The sequence below is a fragment of the Mastigoproctus giganteus genome, chromosome 13 (genome assembly GCF_048544385.1).
Source record: "Mastigoproctus giganteus isolate SK-2022 chromosome 13, ASM4854438v1, whole genome shotgun sequence".
NCBI lineage: Eukaryota > Metazoa > Arthropoda > Arachnida > Uropygi > Thelyphonidae > Mastigoproctus > Mastigoproctus giganteus.
This window is the reverse complement of record NC_143587.1, coordinates 160,038,666-160,060,041: the sequence shown is the minus strand read 5'-3', so window position 1 is coordinate 160,060,041 and position 21,376 is coordinate 160,038,666. Positions and strand designations below refer to the sequence as shown.

Sequence of the window (21,376 nt, the reverse complement as noted above, 5' to 3'; positions counted from 1 at the left end):
ATTTGATAGGATATTATGATGTGGTTACAAAGGAACTGGATGCAAAAAATAATTTTGATATCATATATTTGGATTTCAGGAAAGCTTTTGACACTGTTGCGCATGGAAGACTATTGTACAAATTGGAGCAGAATGGTATTAAGGGTAAGTTGCTACAATAGATAAAAGGATGGTTAAGTGGGAGAAGACAGAGGGTGGTAATCAATGGGTGCTGCTCTTCGTGGACTAATGTTATTAGTAGAGTCCTACAGGGTTCGGTGTTAGGTCCACTGTTGTTTTGTATATTTATCAATGATATTGATGAAGGTATATCAGGCTTAGTGTCTGCAGATGATACAAAGGTTGCCAGGGTTGTTAATGACAGTAATGGCAGTATGCTACTGCAACAGGATCTATATAATTTGGGCAGACGGGCTAAGAAGTGGCACTGAAGTTTAACCTTGACAAATGCAAAGTACTGCATATGGGTAGAAGTAACTCCAGAGAAACGTACCAACTGTGTGGTATTACACTTAACATGGTAGAAAATGAAAAAGACCTGGGAGTAATTGTACAGTCAGATATGAAGTTTTCAGAGCAATGCAGACAGGCTGCCAGGGCAGATCATGGGGTTTTGTCAATGATATATAGGAATTTTGCTAGCAGGGAGAAGGAAGTGATGGTCCCTCTGTATAAAGCAATGGTCAGGCCACGCCTTGAGTACTGCGTACAGGTCTAGAGGCCTCATTTTAGGAAGGATGTAGATTTACTTGAGCATGTACAGAGAAGGGCAACAAGATTGGTGAGTGGAATGAAGGGATCCTCTTACCAAGAGAGGCTTAAGTTCTGCAAATTGCAGTGGCTGGAGACTAGGCACCTGCATGGTGATCTGATTGAGGTGTATAAGGCCTTGAATGGGTTGAGCATGCTGAATTCTGATGGGATCCTTCTACTTGTTCAGATTACGAACCTAAGGGGGCATAAATACAAATTAAGAAAAGACAGATGTTAGCATTAGCATTAGTAGAGGCATTTGATGCAGCATCAGCCAGAAAATAAAATAATAAAATAAAATAAAATAAATAAATAAAAAAAATAAAAAATAACCACTTCCACTTCACCCATCTCTTCATTCGAAATACCTGTCCAGCTGAGCCTTAAACTTATTTGGGCTATCGACTTCTACGAAAAGGGATGGAAGTCTGTTCCACCAACCAACCACCCGCTGGCTAAAGGCAAATTTCCGCACGTCTATCCTACATCTGTCTTTCCTCAATTTGAATTTATGCCCTCTCAGGTAATTATTCTGAGCAAGAGAGAGAATCCCATCAGCATTGAGCATGCTCAAACCATTCAAGGCTTTATACACCTCTATAAGATCACCTCGCTGGTGCCTAGTCTCCAGACACTGTAATTTGCAAAACTTAAGCCTTTCTTCGTAAGAGCACCCCTTTGTTCCATTCACTACTCTTGTTGCCCTTCTCTGTACTCATTTCACCAGCTCTACATCCTTCTTGAAATGAGGCCTCCAGGACTGTATACAGTACTCTAGGTGTGGTCTGATCATTGCCTTATACAAGGGAATAATCACCTCCTTACTAGAAAAATTCCTATATATCACTGACAATGCACCATGAGCTACTCTTGCAGCCCGTCTGCACTGCTCAGAGAACTTCATATCTGCTTGCACAACCACCCCCAGGTCCTTTTCATTCTCTACCACTGTCAGTGTATTACCACAGAGTTGATACGTTGCTCTGGGGTTGCTGTTTCCCATATGTAGTACTTTATTTGTCAATGTTAAACTTCATTTGTCACCTCTCAGCCCATCTGCTCAACCTTTCCAGATCCTGTTGCAGCAGCTAGTGTCAGTAGTGTCCTTGACAACCCTGCCAACCTTCGTATTGTCTGCACACTTGGACATTAAGCTTGATATACCATCATCAATATCATTTATAAATACAGAAAACAATAATGGACCCAATACTGAACCCTGAGGGACTCCACTAATAACATTAGTCCACGATGAGCAGTGTCCATCGATTACCATTCTGTGTCTTCTCCCACTCAACCACCCCTTTATCCACAGCAGCAATTTGCCTCCAATGCCACAATGCTCCATTTTTGTGCAGCAGTCTTTCATGTGCAACAGTATCAAAAGCCTTTCTAAGATCCAAGTATATAATATCAAAGTTATTACCTGCATCCAGTTCTTTTGTGACTGCATCATAGTATCCAATCAAATTGGTCAGGCAAGACTACCCCTTAACAAAACCATGCTGTGTCCGAGGTATAACAGAAGTCTTGTCTAGATGATCCTGCAGTGCTTCTTTAACCAGTGCCTCCATTAATTTTCTGGGAACAGAAGTTAAACTCACAGGTCTACAATTACTTGTGTCAGCCTTTGTTCCTCCTTTGTGAATTGGGGGCACATTCACACATTTCCAGTCCATGGGTATCTCCCCTGAGTCCAAGGAATCTCTCATAATTATGGCTAAGGGTTTGCTTACTTCCTTTGCTGCCTCCTTTAATATAACTGGATAGATCCCATCTACCCCCAGGTGCCTTTCTTGTGTTTATCTTCAACAATTTCTCCTCCACTTTACTTTCAGAGATTACAAGATTCTCTAGATTACTGCCAGAGTTGAATACAGATCTGGCATTCCCCTCGCTGAATAACTTCTCATGTGTGAATGTCGATGCAAAATATTCATTTAGTTTGTCAGCTACCTGAGCAGGATCATCAACAGTTGACCCATCGATATCAAGTGGACCAATCTGATTCATCCCGTTCTTTCTAGAGTTTACATAAGTAAAGAACTCTTTGTTGTTTTTCTTTGCATCCCTTGCCAAAAATATCTCGTAATCTGTCTTCACCTGCCTAACCTCCATTGTAACTTGGTTACAGATCAACTTGTATCTTTCATAGGCTTCTGTGTTACGTGTTAATTTGTATGTATCCCATGCATTTTTCTTCTCTACCATATGTCTCATTAGTTCATCTGACATCCATTTAGGCCTAAACCTTGAACAATATTTCTTAGTTGGTACGTAAAGCCTAGTAGCTTGCAAGATAAGTGCTTTGAATGCTTCCCATTTTGAATTTGCTGTTGGCAACATCATCAGTTTGTCCCACTGTATAAAATTTAAATACTGTCTCAGTCCATCATAGTTGCCTTTACGAAAGCAATAACCCTTCCCTTTACCCGTGGTTACCTCTTTGAGTAACTCCCACTTCAGAACACTGTGATCACTGCCACCTAGTGGTTCATTTATCTGCAGATTCTTAATGCATGAAGAATCACTACTGATAATCAAATCAAGGGTATTACTCCCTCTAGTTGCCTCCCGAACATGCTGATGTAGAAAAAAACAATCATCCAATAAATCCACAAAAGCCTTGCTAGTGTGAGTGCCCAGCCCACAAATTCCAGTCAATATCTGGTAAATTAAAATTCCCCATTATAAGACTCTCTGATTTACTGGTCCACCCTATTTCCCTGTACAGTTTCTTATTATACTCATCAGTGTCATTAGGCCTATAGCACACTCCTACTCTCAATTTTGATCTCCTAATGCTTATGTTACACCAAACTGACTCGACACTGCACTGTCCAGCGATGTCAACTGGCTTCACTCCTTGGATTTTATGTATTTCTTAACTAATAACATAACCCCTCCTCCCTTCCTATCCTGTCTATAGACATTGTACTCCGCAAATTCCAGTTCTGCATTCCTTATATCTGTGTGACACCACGTTTCTGAAATCAAAACAATATCTGCCTTTGATGTTTTGCGCAATACCTCAAATTCATCAAATTTATTTACTAAACTCCTAGCATTGGTGTACACGCAAGTATACATGCACCTGTTCTTTTTCTTAGCTACCCTAACACAACCCATGTGTTTATCAAGGTGGTAGATGACTTTCATCAACCGGTGAAATACCACCACTTTGCTTATTGGAGGCTTGAAGTGGTGAAACCCATGTTTAGTCTCTAGAGCAAAGTTTCCAGCATTCCCCCTCCCCCTATACTTCTCCTTCAACCCATGCACGGTACTAAGTACTATAGGTTTTGATACCTTTCGTGTTTGGGGTTTTCATTAAAAAAAACTTGTACCCCAATGATTCCCAGCAGTCTCTGAAATATCCTACATCTTATTTTCCAGGCTGCTGCTCATTCCAATAGAAGCAGTGTAAGAATCACTTTCACCTCTGCCAGTGGCTACTGTTAATCTATTAGTCCTTGTATCCCCCCAATCTAGCAGTTTTCCGACCCATATAACACTGCCTTGATAGCATCAGCAAACATTCTTGCACCCTTTCTATTTAAGTGTATCCCATCCCTGTAGAAGCAGTCTCTCCTGTTAACAAGTACAGACCAGGCTGAAAAAAATTCTACCCCTTGAGCCTCCTTGCACAATCTTTCCAGGGCCGAATTGATCGACAGGGCTCTCATCATATACTCCCTCCTATCGTGTCTGGGCAGAATTGCAGACACTTTAATATTCAACCCTAATTCATGGTTTTTTTTCAACAGTGACCTGTACTTGTTAAGTAATTCCGGCGGTCTCCTACTCTTAATATCATTAGTGCCAGCGTGTACAACTATATCACCTTTTGTACCCTTAAAAGATGATATCCGCTCCACAACGTCATCAACCTTTGCCCCTGACAGATATACCCTGGGCCTGTTCCACCTATCCTTTTTAAAGAGCATGTTTCCCGTTTCCCTGACAATAGAGTCACCAACAACTACTAGTTCCTTTGGGACCAGCACATTCTGCCTTGGGGGTTGCCGCTGTGTTGCGCGATGACCAAGTGCAAGCTCTGGCATTGGTATGGGCAGCTGAGAGCTTGATGGGCCCCTCACTTTTAATCCTTCGAAGGCATCCACCCTGTCCTTCAAGCTCTCATATAGGCCCATAACAACATGAGTTGTCACCTGGTTTCCTTGCACTCCTTGCATCGTGCACAAACAGAGACATCCCCCATGGGGGATGTCTTTGTTTGTGCGCGATGCAAGGATCATGTCCCGTACCTGACTGTTTCCCAAACATCAAGCAAGTAGTGCATTTTAAAAGGCTGTGATTCAGAGGGCAACTTCCCCCCCCCCCATTCTTCTCTGAGCCACAGCACTCCCATTAGCTTGAGCCTTTTGCTTTGCTGCTCTGGTTTGAGTCATGATTTCGATTTAATTTCAATAAAATTTCAATTTCAGTACAAAATTAAAACCCTAAACTTGTATCCCAACACAGTTATAATGGTATATTTATGTTTCAGTATCGAGTGTTATCTACGAAATCCCTTTATATAACTTCTGTATCAAGTTAAGTATTAATTATTTATTTTTATAATTATTTATGTTACGTAACCTAAGTCGTTATATGTATAGTTAAAAGTACAATTTAATTGACAATGAAGTTCAACAAGATTATAGATTTTACTGATTAAATGACAATATTATGTGCTATACTATACTATATTAAGCTTATGCTATCTAGTTCGAGATATTTTGTATCGCGTTACAATGGCGGCAATTTACGAACGGTCAACATGTGGATTTGATACCCTTACCGATACTAAGTAATACCTACAAAATCTCTATCTAAGTTACTTTAAACTAGTATCGTAAATAGGAATATAAAGCTACTCTAGAAAATAAGTTAATATGCCAATTTAAGCTAATAAATCAGAAAAAACTTCTCTGTTCCAGGAGCGGCAAAAAGCTACATCCGCACAGGCTACCCTCGTTCTCGTAGAATAGATGTGCGGAAATTTGTCTTTAGCCAGAGGGTGGTTAATTGCTGGAACAAACTTCCATCTGTCATTGTGGAAGTTGATAGTTTGAATAAATTTAAGGAGGAACTGGACAGGCATTTGGAGGGAATGGTGTGATTTTTTTTTTTTTTTTGCTGATGCTGCATAAGCTCATACACTTGCTTTCTTGCATCACATGCCACTACTACTACTATTTCTTTTTGGCCTTTACTTTTTAGTTAAGTGGGTAAAATTAAGAAAAACCACAAGCAAAAATACTTGATTGGGTTCAATTCTGACCATGCTTATTATACAAAGTTTTAAAACTACAACACGTGGAATAGACTCACAAATAACAGTATTGAACCATAAGTTCCGAAATATACAACAAATCTTCACTAAGCCTAACTGATTAAAAAATTCAGAGGACTCTTTCCTTCATTAGCACTGATCATAATGTGTTCAATCAAAAGCATAATTTATAAACAAGATTGTGATAATTAATTAAAGGAATTCATTCTTTGTTGTCAGGGGAATGGAAAACAAAGAATAAACTCCTTTTGACAGTTGTATATTTAGGACTGTATGTTTGTTAGTTTGTTATTTAGGAGCATTAGCAACTAAGGCCATATTGCTCAGGGGATATGCAGTGGTCATTCCCTGACCTTTCCGCATGCTCTGTATTTTGTGGTCACGGGTTAGGACTGTATCTTGAAAAAGTATATGATAAAATACAGTCAAATTCATTAAAGCTACACTAGAATAACAAAGCTATAATGTTGTAATTAATTCAGTTAAGAAAAATCCCCATATAAAATGTGTCTTCATTACAACATTAAACCAAACTGTATACCTTAGCTATTAACATCAAGTTTTCCAGTAAACTGACCAGCAATATGTTTTTGCCATATAAATTGATTCCTTTTTTTTAGTATTAGCATAGGCATATGATGCAAGAAAGCACACTTATACAGCATCGGCCAAAATGCTGTAGAAAGAATTCCCATTTCACCCATCCATTCACTCTAAATGTTTGTCTAGTTCTTCCTTGAATTTATTTAAGCTGTCATCTTCCACAATGACAGATGGAAGTTTTTTCCAGCAATCAACCACCTGCTGGCTAAAGGCAAATTTCCACATCTAGTCTCAATTTGAATCTATGCTCCCACTGGTACGTAATCTGAGCAAGAGGAAGAATCCCATCAGCATTGAACTTGCTCAAACCATTCAAGGCCTTATACCCCTCAATCAGATCACCTCACAGGTGCCTAATCTCCAGATGCTGCAATTTGCTGAACTTAAGAATTTCTTGGTAAGATCAACCCTTTGTTCCTCTCACCAATCTCATTGCGCTTCTCTATATTCATACTCATTCCAACAGCTCTACATCCTTCCTAAAATGAAGTCTCCATACCTGTATGCAGTACTCAAGGTCTGGCTTGACCATCACTTTATACAAATGGATAATCACCTTCTCATCCCTGCTAGCAAAATTCCTGTATCTCATTGACAACAGAGCAGCCTACCTACACTGCTCAGAAAACTTCATATCTGGCTGCACAATAACCCCCCAGGTCTTTTTCATCCTCCACCAGAGTGATCGTAGTACCATACAGTACGTTACTCTGGGGTTACTGCTCTGTGGTTCTGCATATGCAGAACTTTGCACATTTGTCAATGTTAAACTTCAGTTGTCCCCTGTCAGCCCAAATTTTCTAGATCCTGTTGCAGTAGTGTTGGTGTTCTTTGGTTTTTAGGAGCATTAGCAACTAAGGCCATATTGCTCCGGGGATATGCGGTGGTCATTTCATGACCTTTCCGCATCCTCCGTATTTGGTGGTCACAGGCTCGAACCCCGGTCTGATCAAGAAGCGTGTGCTACGCACTGCTGCTCCTGCCCACCTGGCTACGGAGGCACCCTGTTGCAGTAGCATAACATCATTACTCTCATTAACAACCCTGCAAACCTTCGTATAATCTGCAAACTTGGACATTAGGCCTGATATACATTCATCAATATTACTGATAAATACAGAAAACACAATGGACCCAACACCGAAACCTGGGATACTCCACTAATAACATTAGTCCATGAAGAGCAGTGTCCTTTGATTACCACTCTCTGTCTTCCCCGACTCAGCCATCCCTTTATCCACAGCAGATACTTGTCCATAATGCCATACTGCTCCAATTTGTACAGCAGTCTTTTATGTGCAATAGTATCAAACGCTTTCCTGAAATCCAAAGTTATTATTGTTATTTTTGGTTTTTAGGAGCATTAGCAACTAAGGCCATATTGCTCCGGGGATATGCGGTGGTCATTTCCTGACCTTTTCGCATCCTCCGTATTTGGTGGTCACGGGCTCGAACCCCGGTCTAATCAAGAAGCGTGTGCTATGCACTACTTTTACACTACATTCTGTAGTGTTTTACACTACAGAATGTAGTGTAAAACAGACTCTAACAGTTGGGTAAGAAGTAAATGGACTGTTCAAAAATTAGAATATTAAAAAAAAAAAAAAAAAAAAAAATCAGAATATTAGTAAAATTAGAATAATGAGCATATAAAACACAAGAGTGCATATAAAATCATGATAAATATAACTGAAAAAGAAAGTGGCTATATAAAATATGTAGCCACTTATTATATGTAGGCTACATATTTGGGGGGGGGGGATTAATAACTGAAATTTTTAATGCCCTTGGGTCATTTAAAAAAATTTCTAAACCAGTGTGTGACTTTCTAATTAATTTCAATTGGGACTGTTTTACCTACAAAAATTCAGCTGCATTGTCCCGCGGCTGATGTATTGTCATGGAGACAAACTTTGTTGTTATTTGGTTTTTTTTTTTTTTAGGAGCATTAGCAACTAAGGCCATATTGCTAAGGGATATGCGGTAGTCATTCCCTGACCTTTCCACATTCTCCGTATTTGGTGGTGATAGGCTTGAACCCTGGTCTAATCAAGAAGGGTGTGGTACCACTGCTGCTCCTTCCCACATGGCTACGGAGGCGCCAGACAAACTTTGACCAAGGACCCAAGAGGATACCCAGCTATTATTTTAATAGCTGGATATCGTTTGGTTACAAAAATTTAACTGCACTTTCCCGTGACTGATTAGCATTAGCACTGGTAGAGGCATATGATGCAAGAAAGCAAGCTTATGCAGCATCAGCCAAAAAAAAAAAAAAAAAAAAACCCCTCCCATTTCACCCCTCCATTTGTTCCAAATCCTGTCCAGCTCAGTCTTAAATCTATTTAGGCTATCAACTTCCACAACAAAGAGTGGAAGTCTGTTCCAACAATCAACTACCCACTGGCTAAAGGCTAATTTCTGGACATCTACTCAACTTGAAACTGTGCCCCCCCTTAGGTTCTTAGTCTGAGCAAGAATCTCATCAGCATTCAGCTTGCTCAACCCATTCAAGGCCTTATACACCTCAATCAGATCACTTTGCAGGTGCTGCAATTTGTAGAACTTAAGCCTTTCTTGGTAAGAGCACCCCCTTGTTCCCCTCACCAATCTTGTTGCCCTTCTTTGTACTTGTTCTAGAAACTCTACATCTTTCCTAAAATGAGGCCTCCAGACCTGTACACAGTACTCTAGGTATGGCCTGACCATTGCCTTGTATAATGGGATAATGACCTCCCTGTCCCTGCTAGCAAAATTCCTATAATGTGGACTAATGTTATTAGTGGAGTCCCTCAGGGATCAGTGTTGGGTCCATTATTGTTTTCTGTATTTATAAATGATATTGATGATGGTATATCAAGCTTAATGTCCAAGTTTGCAGACGATACAAAAGTTGGCAGGGTTGTCAAGGACACTACTGACACTATGCTGCTGCAACAGGATCTGGAAAGGTTGAGCAGATGGGCTGAGAGGTGGCAAATGAAGTTTAATATTGACAAATGTAAAGTACTACACATGGGAAACAGTAACCCCAGAGCAACGTATCAACTCTGTGGTACTACACTGACAGTGGTAGAGAATGAAAGGGACTTGGGGGTGGTTGTGAAGGCAGATATGAAGTTCTCTGAGCAGTGCATACGGGCTGCAAGAGTAGCTCATGGAGTATTGTCAATGATATACAGGAATTTTTCCAGCAGGGATAAGGAGGTGATTATTCCATTGTATAAGGCAATGGTCAGGCCACACCTAGAGTACTGTATACAGGTCTGGAGGCCTCATTTCAAGAAGGATGTAGAGCTGCTGGAACGAGTACAGAGAAGGGCAACAAGATTAGTGAATGGAACAAAGGGGTGCTCTTACGAAGAAAGGCTTAAGTTTTGCAAATTACAGTGTCTGGAGACTAGGCACCAGCGAGGTGATCTGATAGAGGTGTATAAAGCCTTGAATGGTTTAAGCATGCTCAATGCTGATGGGATTCTTCTTCTAGCTCAGAAAAATCACCGGAGAGGGCATAAATTCAAATTGAGGAAAGACAGATGTAGGATAGACGTGCGGAAATTTGCCTTTAGCCAGCGGGTGGTTGGTTGGTGGAACAGACTTCCATCCCTTGTGGTGGAGGTTGATAGCCTAAATAAGTTTAAGGCTCAGCTGGACAGGTATTTTGAACGAACAGAGGGGTGAAGTGGAAGTGGGTTTTTTTTTTTTTTTTTGGCTGATGCTGCATAAGCTTGCTTTCTTGCATCAAATGCCTCTACTAATGCTAATGGTAAAATGCTATATATCATTGACAAGACTCCATGACCTGCCCTGGCAGCTTGTCTGCACTGGTCAGCAAACTTCATATTTGACTGCACAATTATCTCCAGGTCTGATGTTGTGTCATGGAGACAAACTTTGATCAGCAACCCAAGAGGATACCCAGCTATTAAAAAATAATAATAAATAAAATAAACAAAATTAAAGGAAGAGTAAAAAGCAAGCAAAGAAAATAATAGAATTTATTTGATAATCCATGTATTTTTATTCCTTGATGAATGGTTAAAAATTATTTTTTAAATTCTTTGCGGATGATAACCAGATATACCATGCCTTGTTATATCACAGTTTTGGATAATGACAGTGTGATCATATCCCTTAAAAGGAACATAAAAAATAATACAATTTATGGCAAACATGAATATTTTGCAATAGATACTGAGAAACGCAAACTCCATATCTTATAGAAGGAGAATCCCCCTAATGCAGTGCTTTCCAAATGCAGTCTACTGAGCTACTCGATTCGTTTATGTACAGTAATTACTGTATATATTCAGTTTTTTTGCCTCAAACAGAGATGCAATAAAAAAAGAACAAAAAAAAAAAAAAAAACAGTATACATCACAGACACCATAACAGCACATGGGAAACTCACAAAACTATACTTTTCCGGAAAATGAAAACAAGCTACCAGTTGCAATATATTCAGTTATAAATTTTTGTAAAGAACAGCATGAGACATCTGAAATCACAGAATGGCAAAAATAGCTAGAGGCATAATACAAAGTGTGCCCTAGAAGTATTAATTACATAAGGAAGGGGATAATTGTTAGACAAAAACAAAGCTTTTTTTTCTGTAATATAATAGGAATGTGTACTTCTTTCTTTCACAGTTAAAACTGCAATTGTTGGCTCTATTCAAAACTTTACATTGCAACTGCTGGTTATATATTTTAAAAGTTAATTAAATTTTACATTGAAACTGTTGGTTATATTTTAAAAATTAATTAAAATTTTACATTGCAATTGTTGATTGATTTTTATAAGGCAGCACTGTCCAACTCTGCTTAGCATTAATATGTCATATAATTTGTTTACTGAAAGAAAACTACAGTAATTATGTCTTTCTGAAAAGAGTTGCAATATTGAATGTTGATACATTTCATTATATAATTAAGCTTTGTGACTTTGCAGTACGAAATGGAGATCGAAAAGGAAGATAAGCTTCATTTGTGTTCACTATTTGAATGAAAATAACTCACTACAGCATAGTTAAGAACATTACCTCATAAACGAGGTCAGTATGCCTTTTTTGGTCATTTCTTCCCCTACCCAATATAGATGAGTCAGTTGTTATTGGTATTTGGCTTAATGACACAAGGGCTACTGAGGCCAAATTGTGTCCGCTCATAGTTTATTTAGTCAAAATATACCACTGTAGATATTAAATTAAATACTCCTGTATAGGCCAATACATTTTAAATAGATTACAAGTTCTTCTGTGTTTGCATAATTTCCCATGATATGAGTTAAACCATGTAAGAGGTTCAGCCTAGAGACCAACTGAAAAGTATTTGACCGTATGGTGATAAGGGACAATCAAACAGAAAATGCCTAACAGTAAGTTGATTGTCACAGGATGAACACTGGGGTGGATCTTCTCCCAGTAGCAGGAACAGATGAATATGATGAGTGTGTCCAATTCTGAGTCTTGCCAGTACCACTTCCTCTCATCTGTTTCGTTGAAAGCCTGAGAGCCACAGCTTTGGTTCTTGCTTTATCTGGTAAAATTTATTGTTGGTGTTACTTTTCCAGATCTGTGACCAGTTGTTGTAACTTGCTTTGCAAATAACAGGCTTATAATCAGTGTGAGGAACCTGAGGATGTTTAGCTGCGAGGTCTGCACTTTCATTTCCAGGAATGCCAGAATGGCCAGGGATCCAGCAAAAACTGATTGACTGATTGGACACACTGCAGGAAAATAGCCGAGAATGAATGTGTTTCAAGGTAGGATAAGATGAGAAATTCTTCCTTATGGCAGAAACAGCACTGAAGGAGTCAGTATAAATTATGGTAGGTGGGAATGGAAAGTGCAATAATTTTACTAAGTGCTAATTTGATGGCATATAATTCGGCTGTGAAGATGCTGTAGGCTAATGGTAGTGAGGCTGTAACCGTTAGAGAAGGAAAAACTGCACAGCACGAACCATACTGGCTGTTTTGGATCCGTCAGTATAGATTTTACAGGCATGGGAGTTCAGAGTAGTGTGAGCTAAGTGCAACTGCCTGATATTCTTTCCCCACTCCAGAAAATGTGTATCACGGGATGCAGAAACATATGTCCAAGGTGGAACAGGTGCAGTTGTGTCCTGAAAAATATCGCTTAAATTGATATTCCAACTCTGAGAAAGCTCTTTAATCCTGAGTGAAGCAGGTCTGTTTTCATATGGTTTGCTCTCATAGAACAAATCCCACCGAGTATTATAAAGATATTCCCAACTGGGATTAGATGGAAGACTCTGGATCTTAGCAGCGTAGTGGAGCAGTAATGATTTCCTACGAAGATGTAATGGAGGATCACGTGCTTTGATATAAGGACTCTGGATTGGAGAAGTCCTAAAAGCACCTAATGCAGTCCTGAGAGCACTGTGCTGAATAACATTTAGACGTTGTAGAGTAGTGCTCCTGGCAGAGTCATAGACCGGACAACAATAATCTAGTCGTGAATGGATTAAAGTTCTTTAAAGATACAGTATATTCAGATGCTTTAGACATGTATTTCTTAAATGAGAGATGTGAGCTTTGAAGTTCAGTTTGCTGTCTAATATCAGTCCAAGAAATTTAACGGTACTAACAAGCGGGACTGGAATATTGTTTATTTGTAGTTCTGGATCGGGATGGAGAACTCGTTTCTTGCAAAAGTGAGTGAGAGTGCATTTCTTTTCTGATAGTCTGTAGCCATTCCACGAAGTCCAGGATTGTATTTTGGTAATGGCAAGTTGGAGCTGCCGTTCGAAAAATATCACTTTGAGACTGACTTTCCTGTCAGTCTCAAAGTATGGTGTTCATACTTTGAGACTGACAGGAAATGGTAAGGTCATCTGCGTACATGTAAGTTTCAACGGTTTTTGGGATATCTCATGTTATGCTGCTAACTCGGATTGAAAATAGTGTTGGACTAAGTATCGATCCCTGCAGGATCGATACTTAGTCCTTCTTGAATGTGAGATGCAGAGAGCACATTTTTATATTGGACCTGAAAAGATCACAATTGCAGAAAATTTTGAATTATTTTCAGCAAATGGCCCCTAAGCCCCAAATGGTGAAGGTCCATAATAATCCCATGATGCCATGTAGTATCAAATGCCTTTTCAAGATCTAGGTTGCCCATGACTAGAGAATCTGATTGGTGATATAAGTATTTACATCATCAATAGGTTCTTTTTTTTAATGTAAAATCTGTCTAGAAGTATTTGAGCAGAATAGCCATCCCAGTTTGCCTTTTTAAACTTCCAAGTGGATCGTCGATCAGGATTTAGTGTTACCCGTTTGTAAGCAGCATATGATCGGAAAGTGATCACTGTTAAAAGGATCGGTTAATACAGACCACGTCACGATTGGAAAGTTGGAAGGTGAGCAAATTGACAAGTCAATTTGAGAAGTAGATCCTGTAGGTATGTGGATGTAGGTAGGAGATCCAGAGTTTAATAAATTCAGATCATTATTATTTATAAATTCCTCAATAAACTTGCCTCTTCTGTCCATTGTAGCTGATCCCCACAATGGATGGTGTTCATTAAAGTCACCGAAAAGACAAATTGGAGTTGGGAGTTGTGTAATGAAGTTGTCAAATTCTGAAAGGGCAAGTGGAATATAAATCGAAACAATGGTAACTGAAATACCAACTGCAATCCGAGCTGCCACAGCTTCTAGGGTGGTTCTTAATTGGATCGGTCTCGATGGTATGTTAGAACTTACAAGAATGGCTACTCCTCCACGGGCAGGAGACTCTGGCCTTTATCTCGTCTGTATATCACATAATTTGAGAATTTCGGCAAAACTTGGGGTGACAAGAATGTTTCCTGTAGGCATATACCTATGGGATTAAACTGAGAGATTAAATCCCTTAAGTCATCAGAATGGCTGCTTAGTCCTTTATAGTTCCACTGTATGATGTTAGGCATTATTTTGGTTTGGCTAAGGATGATTCTGACTGTTTTTTGTATGCAGGGCATTTTTTCCGGTCTTTTTTTGAGAATAAAGGGCATCCGGTAGCCATAGTGTCATTGACATGGAGTTCTAGGATAGGTTCTTCATAATTTGAGTGTATATCCACTTCCATAGTGTTGGTGGGTGGATCAGTTTCCTTACAGTCTTTATTAGGTTTCAATTTTTCTGCGTCATTTGAGATTGTCAGAGTATCAGTTGGGATACTCTGATATACTAATTGGGGTGTTGGTGGCATTGCTGGTTTTAGTTTTAGAATTATCTTTTCCAGTGGTTGATAAGGTTGCTTTAATTCAATTAGCTAGCGAGACGTTGGACAGTATTGACACATCTGTTTGAATTACAGTTGTATGAAAACTTCGGGTTAGAGAGGCATAAGATGGACTAGACATGGTCAACATTATTTGTCTTCGTGCCTTAGGATATGTGACATTATGTTCTGCTTTGTATTTTTGGATTTTCCTATCTGTTTTCCACATTTCACATGATTTAGAAAAGGCAGAGTGACTGCCTTTGCAGTTGGGACAAATGGGAAGTGTGACTGGACAATCTGCTAGTGTATGATCTTTTGATCCACAAAAAGAATAGATGGCATCACCTCTGCATGCCTGTTGTGAATGGCCATATTTCTGGCATTTAAAACTGCAAAGAGGATTCGGGATGTATGTGCAAATTCGGCAGTTTAAATATCCAGCTTTCACTGAGGATGGCAAATCAGGAGTACTAAAAGTTAAAATGATGGAACGAGTTGGAATGAGATTTCCATCTTTTTTTGTCATTATTCTTTTAGCACTGATTACCTTTTGATTGCTAAGTTCTTGAACTAATTCCTCCTCAGACACTGTAATTAAGTCCCATTCTGTGATGACACTTTTTGATGAATTTAAGGTATTGTGGGGAGTAACAGATACTGGCAACCCACCAAATGTCGTTGTCTTTAATAGCCACTCTGAATGTTTGGTGGTGGCTGTTTCAATCAGGAGATCTCCGGATTGTAGTCGCTTTACCATTTTTGGTGATCCTGCAATAGATTCCAGATGTCTGAACAGTGTGCTTCTGTTCGAAGCCTTTTAGGTTGACTATTGTCATTGTCATCATGACAGGATTCTTTCCTTGAGCTTTGAAGGCTCTAAGGGTGGAAAATTTGTAGAATCCATGATGGCTCCTTTTGGCCCTGGGGGTTTTATCTTTACCACCAGGTTACCGATCCCGCCATGGGGAGGCAGGAGCAGCCACGAGGTGACCAAGCGGCTGAGTTATTAAATTAGTATTTATAGAAAAAGAAACAGAAAGGTGGGTTCCCTTTCTGGGCCTCTGCCTACTTCTTGTAGAGCAAAAGTGCTACTCTGATATACAAATAAAATCAAGAAAATGGTTTTTGAAACAAAAAATAGAATCTGTTCGCTCAAATGCTCTTTTCAGAAATCGCTTGGCCACAGAACACTTGACACCTGGGGCCTAGATGAGTCAGAAAACAAGTGCTACTACCACAGAGCAATCACTATCAACAGATATGGCATTACACAGCAATTACCCTCCCCCCCCACACACACACACACACACACACAACCTTCATCCTCACAAACAGAGAACAACTATGTCAATACATGCAATTATTTCATTTCAAACAGCTGAAATGAAATATCTAACATGCCTGTTATCCATGAATTCTGATTGAAGCTAGCAGACTTTTGATTATTAAAATCAAACATGCTTTAGTCTTAAGAATTCACAACAGAAAATCAGCCAGCCACCAAACTAAGTTTGCAATTTACTAATTAAATTTGATAAATTGAAGACTAAATTAGGCCACTATAAAGTCAGCCTGCTTCTGCTATGAATATATTAAATAATCAAAATGTACTATATTGTATTTTTAAGGTGATTTGTGCTCATACAATCCATTTCACTGATTGTATGAACATACAAAACACCTCAACAATACAACATAGTACATTTTTGTTATTACATAGTACATTTTATATAGTACATAGCACATTTTTGTTATTACACACACACACACACACACACACACACACACACACACACACACACACACACACACACACACACACACACAGGGTGTTTCAAAAATAACGGTCAATAATTTAAAGGTGAAAAGTACAAACTAAAATAAGTAAAAGAGTCCCGGTAAACATTGGGCCACAAATGAACCATTTGAGATAATGCACATTTTTTGTTAAGATCTGCCACTGACTATGAGAGCACTAGTTTAGCAAAAATCTGTGAATCCTTTGCTAAGGATGGTTTTATTAAACATAAGATAACACAATTTGATTTCAACACCACAGGATTTTACAGATGTTACAAAAGGTGTTCAAAATGCTATCTGTATGCAGCTTTGTAGTCTTCTCTGCATTGAGTTGCTTGCAAATCCTCTCAGGCATTCCTGGGTCATTTCTGATTTGCTGAAAGGCTCCTTCTACCCGACACTGCAATTCCTCAACTGTGTTAATGTCAGAAGTGTACAATAAGCTTTTTATGTGACCCCAGATACAAAAATCCATAGGTTTAAGTCTGGTGATCTGGGAGGCCACATTACAGGCCCACCTCTACCTATCCACCACTGACCATAAATTCTAGTTAGATACCAAGTCACAACTCGAGCAAAATGTGCCGGTGCACCATCATGCATAAACCACATGTTCTGGAATAACATTCTGCAGGAACTGAAGGTACAGCTCTCCTGTTAGCCTGTTTGGCAGAAAGTGTGGTCCAATTAGACGGTCTCCTAGTAGTCCTGCCCAGACATTCAATGAGAAACGTTGCTGATGTGACTCGTGAACTGCATTAGGATTTTCGTTGGACCAAACATGACAGTTATGAAAATTAAAAATACCATCATGAGTAAACCTAGCTCTGCCAGTGAATAAAATGTTGTTTAAAAATTGGGGGTTCAGGACACACTGTTGTTGCATCCACTGGCAGAAGTTCACCCTGGGAGGGTAGTCTGTATTGCTGAGACTTTGTACACGTGGATACGGTAGGGGTACAGTAATTGGCAATGTAAAATTTGCTACACACTCTATAACTCTTGCACACACGCTCTTGCCGAGCAACCCTCCTTGTTGAAATTCTTGGATCATCAGGTGTTATGCTTCTGGGTCTACCTGCTCGTACTCCACGTGCGAAGCGCCCATGTTCTCTAAGGTTCTGATGTACCCTGATGAATGTGCGCCTGTTGAGCTGTCCTCGGCAGGGAAATGCTTCTTGGGACATACGTGCAGCCTCGAGTGCGCTGCCGTTGGCTTTACCATACATGAAGTGCATGTCCGCATACTCTTCATTGCTGTAACCTCTTTCCATGTCGACTTTCCTTTGACAAGTACTAGTATGCCTGTTACATCTCAGAGCACTGAGAGAAAGGAAAGGGAGAGAATGAGCATAACCCAACCTAAACAAACAAGTCAGTGGTGGATCCCAACTAGAAATGTGCAATATCTGGAAAACGATTCACTTAAGGATCCATGTTTACTAGGCTTTTTTTTTTTGCATATTGTAGTCTGTACAGTTCACCTTTAAATTATTGACCATCACTTTTGAACACCCTGTTTTAATATTCAATGTTGTCTGTACTATCACTGTACTTGTCTTTCATTGGTATTTTGTCAATATAGCACACTGAACAAATATTTTTGATAGTATGAACCAAAGCTATAATGTTCAATACGTTCTACTTGATATCAATATTTGTAAAAGAATAAGGGAAGTTTACCTCAATATGACACACAGAACACTTCTGTATGATACTCTCCAGAAATTAAAACAAAAACAATTAAAAAATCAAAAATCTTACATTACAGTAAGAAATAATTAAAAATCAAATGAACACAATTAAAAATTAAGTAAAAAATTAATTTAACAAAAAAACCTATTTTTTTCATTAAATTAATTTTTAATTAAACTCTCATAATTAAGAGGAAGAAAAATTGTTTTGAAAATTTTTTTCGTTAAATTAATTTTTTACTTAATTAATTGCATTAAATTGATTTTTAATTGTGTTCATTTGATTTTTAATTATTGTTAATTATTTCTTACTGTATTTCTTACTGTAATGTAAGATTTCTGATTTTAATTGTTTTCATTTTAATTTCTGGAGAGTATCATATGGAAGTGTTCTACGTATCATATTGAGGTAAACTTCTCTTCTTCTTTTACAAATACTGAACAAATATATACACATTACTAAATTCAAAAACTAAAAAATAAAATTTCTAATGACTTAAAAACCTCAATATCCCAGAATATATATAATATATTTACCTCATATACAGCTTTTCCTAGCATCTTTCCCACAAATTCAAATAATGAAAGGTGATTTTCATGGATATATGAAGTTGGAGAAGGAAACAATCTCTGTTCTGTAGTTACCTAAAAAAAAAAAAAAAAGTCTTATGATGTGGATAATCATTCAAAAAGAAATGAATGAATATATTTTATTTAGTTACAACCTAGTTACACGGAATAAAAGAAAGTTGAACACCTACACAAGACAGGGTAGTCTCCATGATGGCAGAATGGCAGGAGGGAGAATATACATATTACCATATCAAGATAGCCTCAAGGCATAATTTACATGATCATATTTATAAGTGATTTCAGACCATAATGGATGTATCATTTTTATTATTAAAAAGTGCTGCTTAATAGTAAAAAAAAAAAATATGCCCTTCATAGTTTGTATACTGTCATATAGCAGCGAAAATTTGGGTGTGACAAAATCATGTCATATTATATCAGTAAAGAGAATGACCTTTCACTAAGTGTGAAGTTGATTTAATGAAGAAACAAGATTTCAATCTTGTTTCTTCATTAAATCAACTTTAAAAAAATTGAACTGTGTATTACAACCTTCCTCTGGATTCACCTTCAGCAGAATTTAGGAAAAAATGAAAGGAAATTACATAAGATGACACATTTATGTAATAACAAACACTAAAATACACAACAGAATTGTCCGATGCCATGCACTAAATGTTATATTCAGATCAAAAACTAATGGTGACCATAATGCTTTTCGGATAATTACACCAGACTGTCTTTAAAATTGCCACACTGGAGTTGCTTTAAAATTGCTTCATTAGAAAATAAATGCATAATTAATATTATTAGTAGATGCAAATTGATAAAAAATGACTTAAATTCAATATGTTCAATGCAGGGCTCCCACTCCTGGGTTTTTCCACTCAGATCTGGGTTTTTTGATTGTCATCTGGGTTGATAGATTTTTTTCACAAAAATATCTCATTATCTGGGTTTTTTCGGTAATTTTTAATTTTAAGTCAAAATTTATTTTTATTTCTTGTAAATACAATAAAATTTAATACATTTAATAACAGTTTACAATTTTCTTAATTTTATATTCTAACAATACTGATCATAATTTGTAATATCTCAAGTGCTTGTACAAAATACTACAAATGTAAAAGGATTTCAAAGTTTTCGCAGGGTTCTACACTATGAAATTATGCTTACATGTTCATACATGTAAGCATACATGTTCGTGTTATTAACATGTATGCGCAGCCTATTGAGCAGGCGGAAGGCGGTCTTTACTGCACAGTCTTTCGTGATATTATTGCATTATTTGGTGTGATTTTTACATTTATGCGTGTACTACATACAGTGGATTAATGGATTAGTGATTTATTTTTTATTTTATAGAACATTTTAAATAAGATAACTGCTAATTAGCCATACCCACAAATTGCCCACAATGTCTGAAACTTGTTCTCCACAGAGAAAGATGAGTAAACGGTGGTATACTCAAAATTTTAGAAATGAATGGTTAGAAGATCCGGAATTAAAGGATTGGTTGAAAGAAGACAGTAATGAAAAAGGTGCATCTTACTGTATTTGTTGTGAAATAAAATTAAAGAATGCCAATCAATCGATGTTACTAGCGCATAAAAATACAGTTAAACATAAAAAAAGTGCAAACATTGCTAAGACAAGTTCAACGTTAGACACGTTCTTCACAAAACGTAAACCTACGGAGAATGAAGAAGTAGCAAAGGCAGAGTTAACAATTGCTGCACTCATTTCTGAGCATAATATTCCACTTGCGCAATGTGATCACCTTATAGAAGCATGTAAGAAAGCATTTCATGATAGCAATATTGCAAAACAAGTTCAGATGAAGGCGACTAAAGTCTCTTATCTTATACAAGATGGCATAGCCTATCATGAAAAAATATACATTTCTAACATATGCAGAAACAACAAATTTTCAATGATAATAGATGAAAGTACAGATTTATCTTTATCGAAGTTCTAGCTGTTGTTGTTAAATATTTTGATATTCAAAAACTTGATGTTGTAGATGTGTTACTTGACACTGTTTGTGTCGAAAATGGTACTTCAGAAGGGTACATCAAGCTGTAAAAGATCTTTTCATAGAAAAAAACATTCAAATAAGTAATCTCGTTGGCTTTAGAAGTGATAATTGTGCCACTAAGAGTGGGTTCCAGTCATTGCTAAAAAAGGATGTACCATCAGTATTTATAATGGGATGTGTTTGCCATTCTTTTGCATTATGTGCTAGTCATTCAGTCAAGGTACTACCATCATATCTAGAAATATTTATAAAAGATATCTCTTGTTATTTTTCCCGTAGTAGTAAAAGATTAAACGAGTTCAAAATGATTCAAGATGTTGTAGATACTGCTAAGCATAAAATCCCCAAATTAGCACAAACACGTTGGTTATCCCGTGGCA

At 37.9% G+C, this 21,376-nt stretch overlaps 1 protein-coding gene across 3 annotated transcripts in view; it reads right to left on the bottom strand.

The window, feature by feature from the left end:
• Window positions 1–21,376, bottom strand: part of LOC150076551 (ubiquitin-protein ligase E3B) — a 711,739-nt gene that overhangs the window by 62,043 nt on the left and 628,320 nt on the right. For all 3 annotated transcript variants that reach the window (XM_090387665.1, XM_090387666.1, XM_090387667.1), the window contains one exon: window positions 18,923–19,030. In XM_090387665.1, the coding sequence (XP_090243791.1) occupies window positions 18,923–19,030 (108 nt within the window). The remainder of the gene's footprint in view (window positions 1–18,922; window positions 19,031–21,376) is intronic.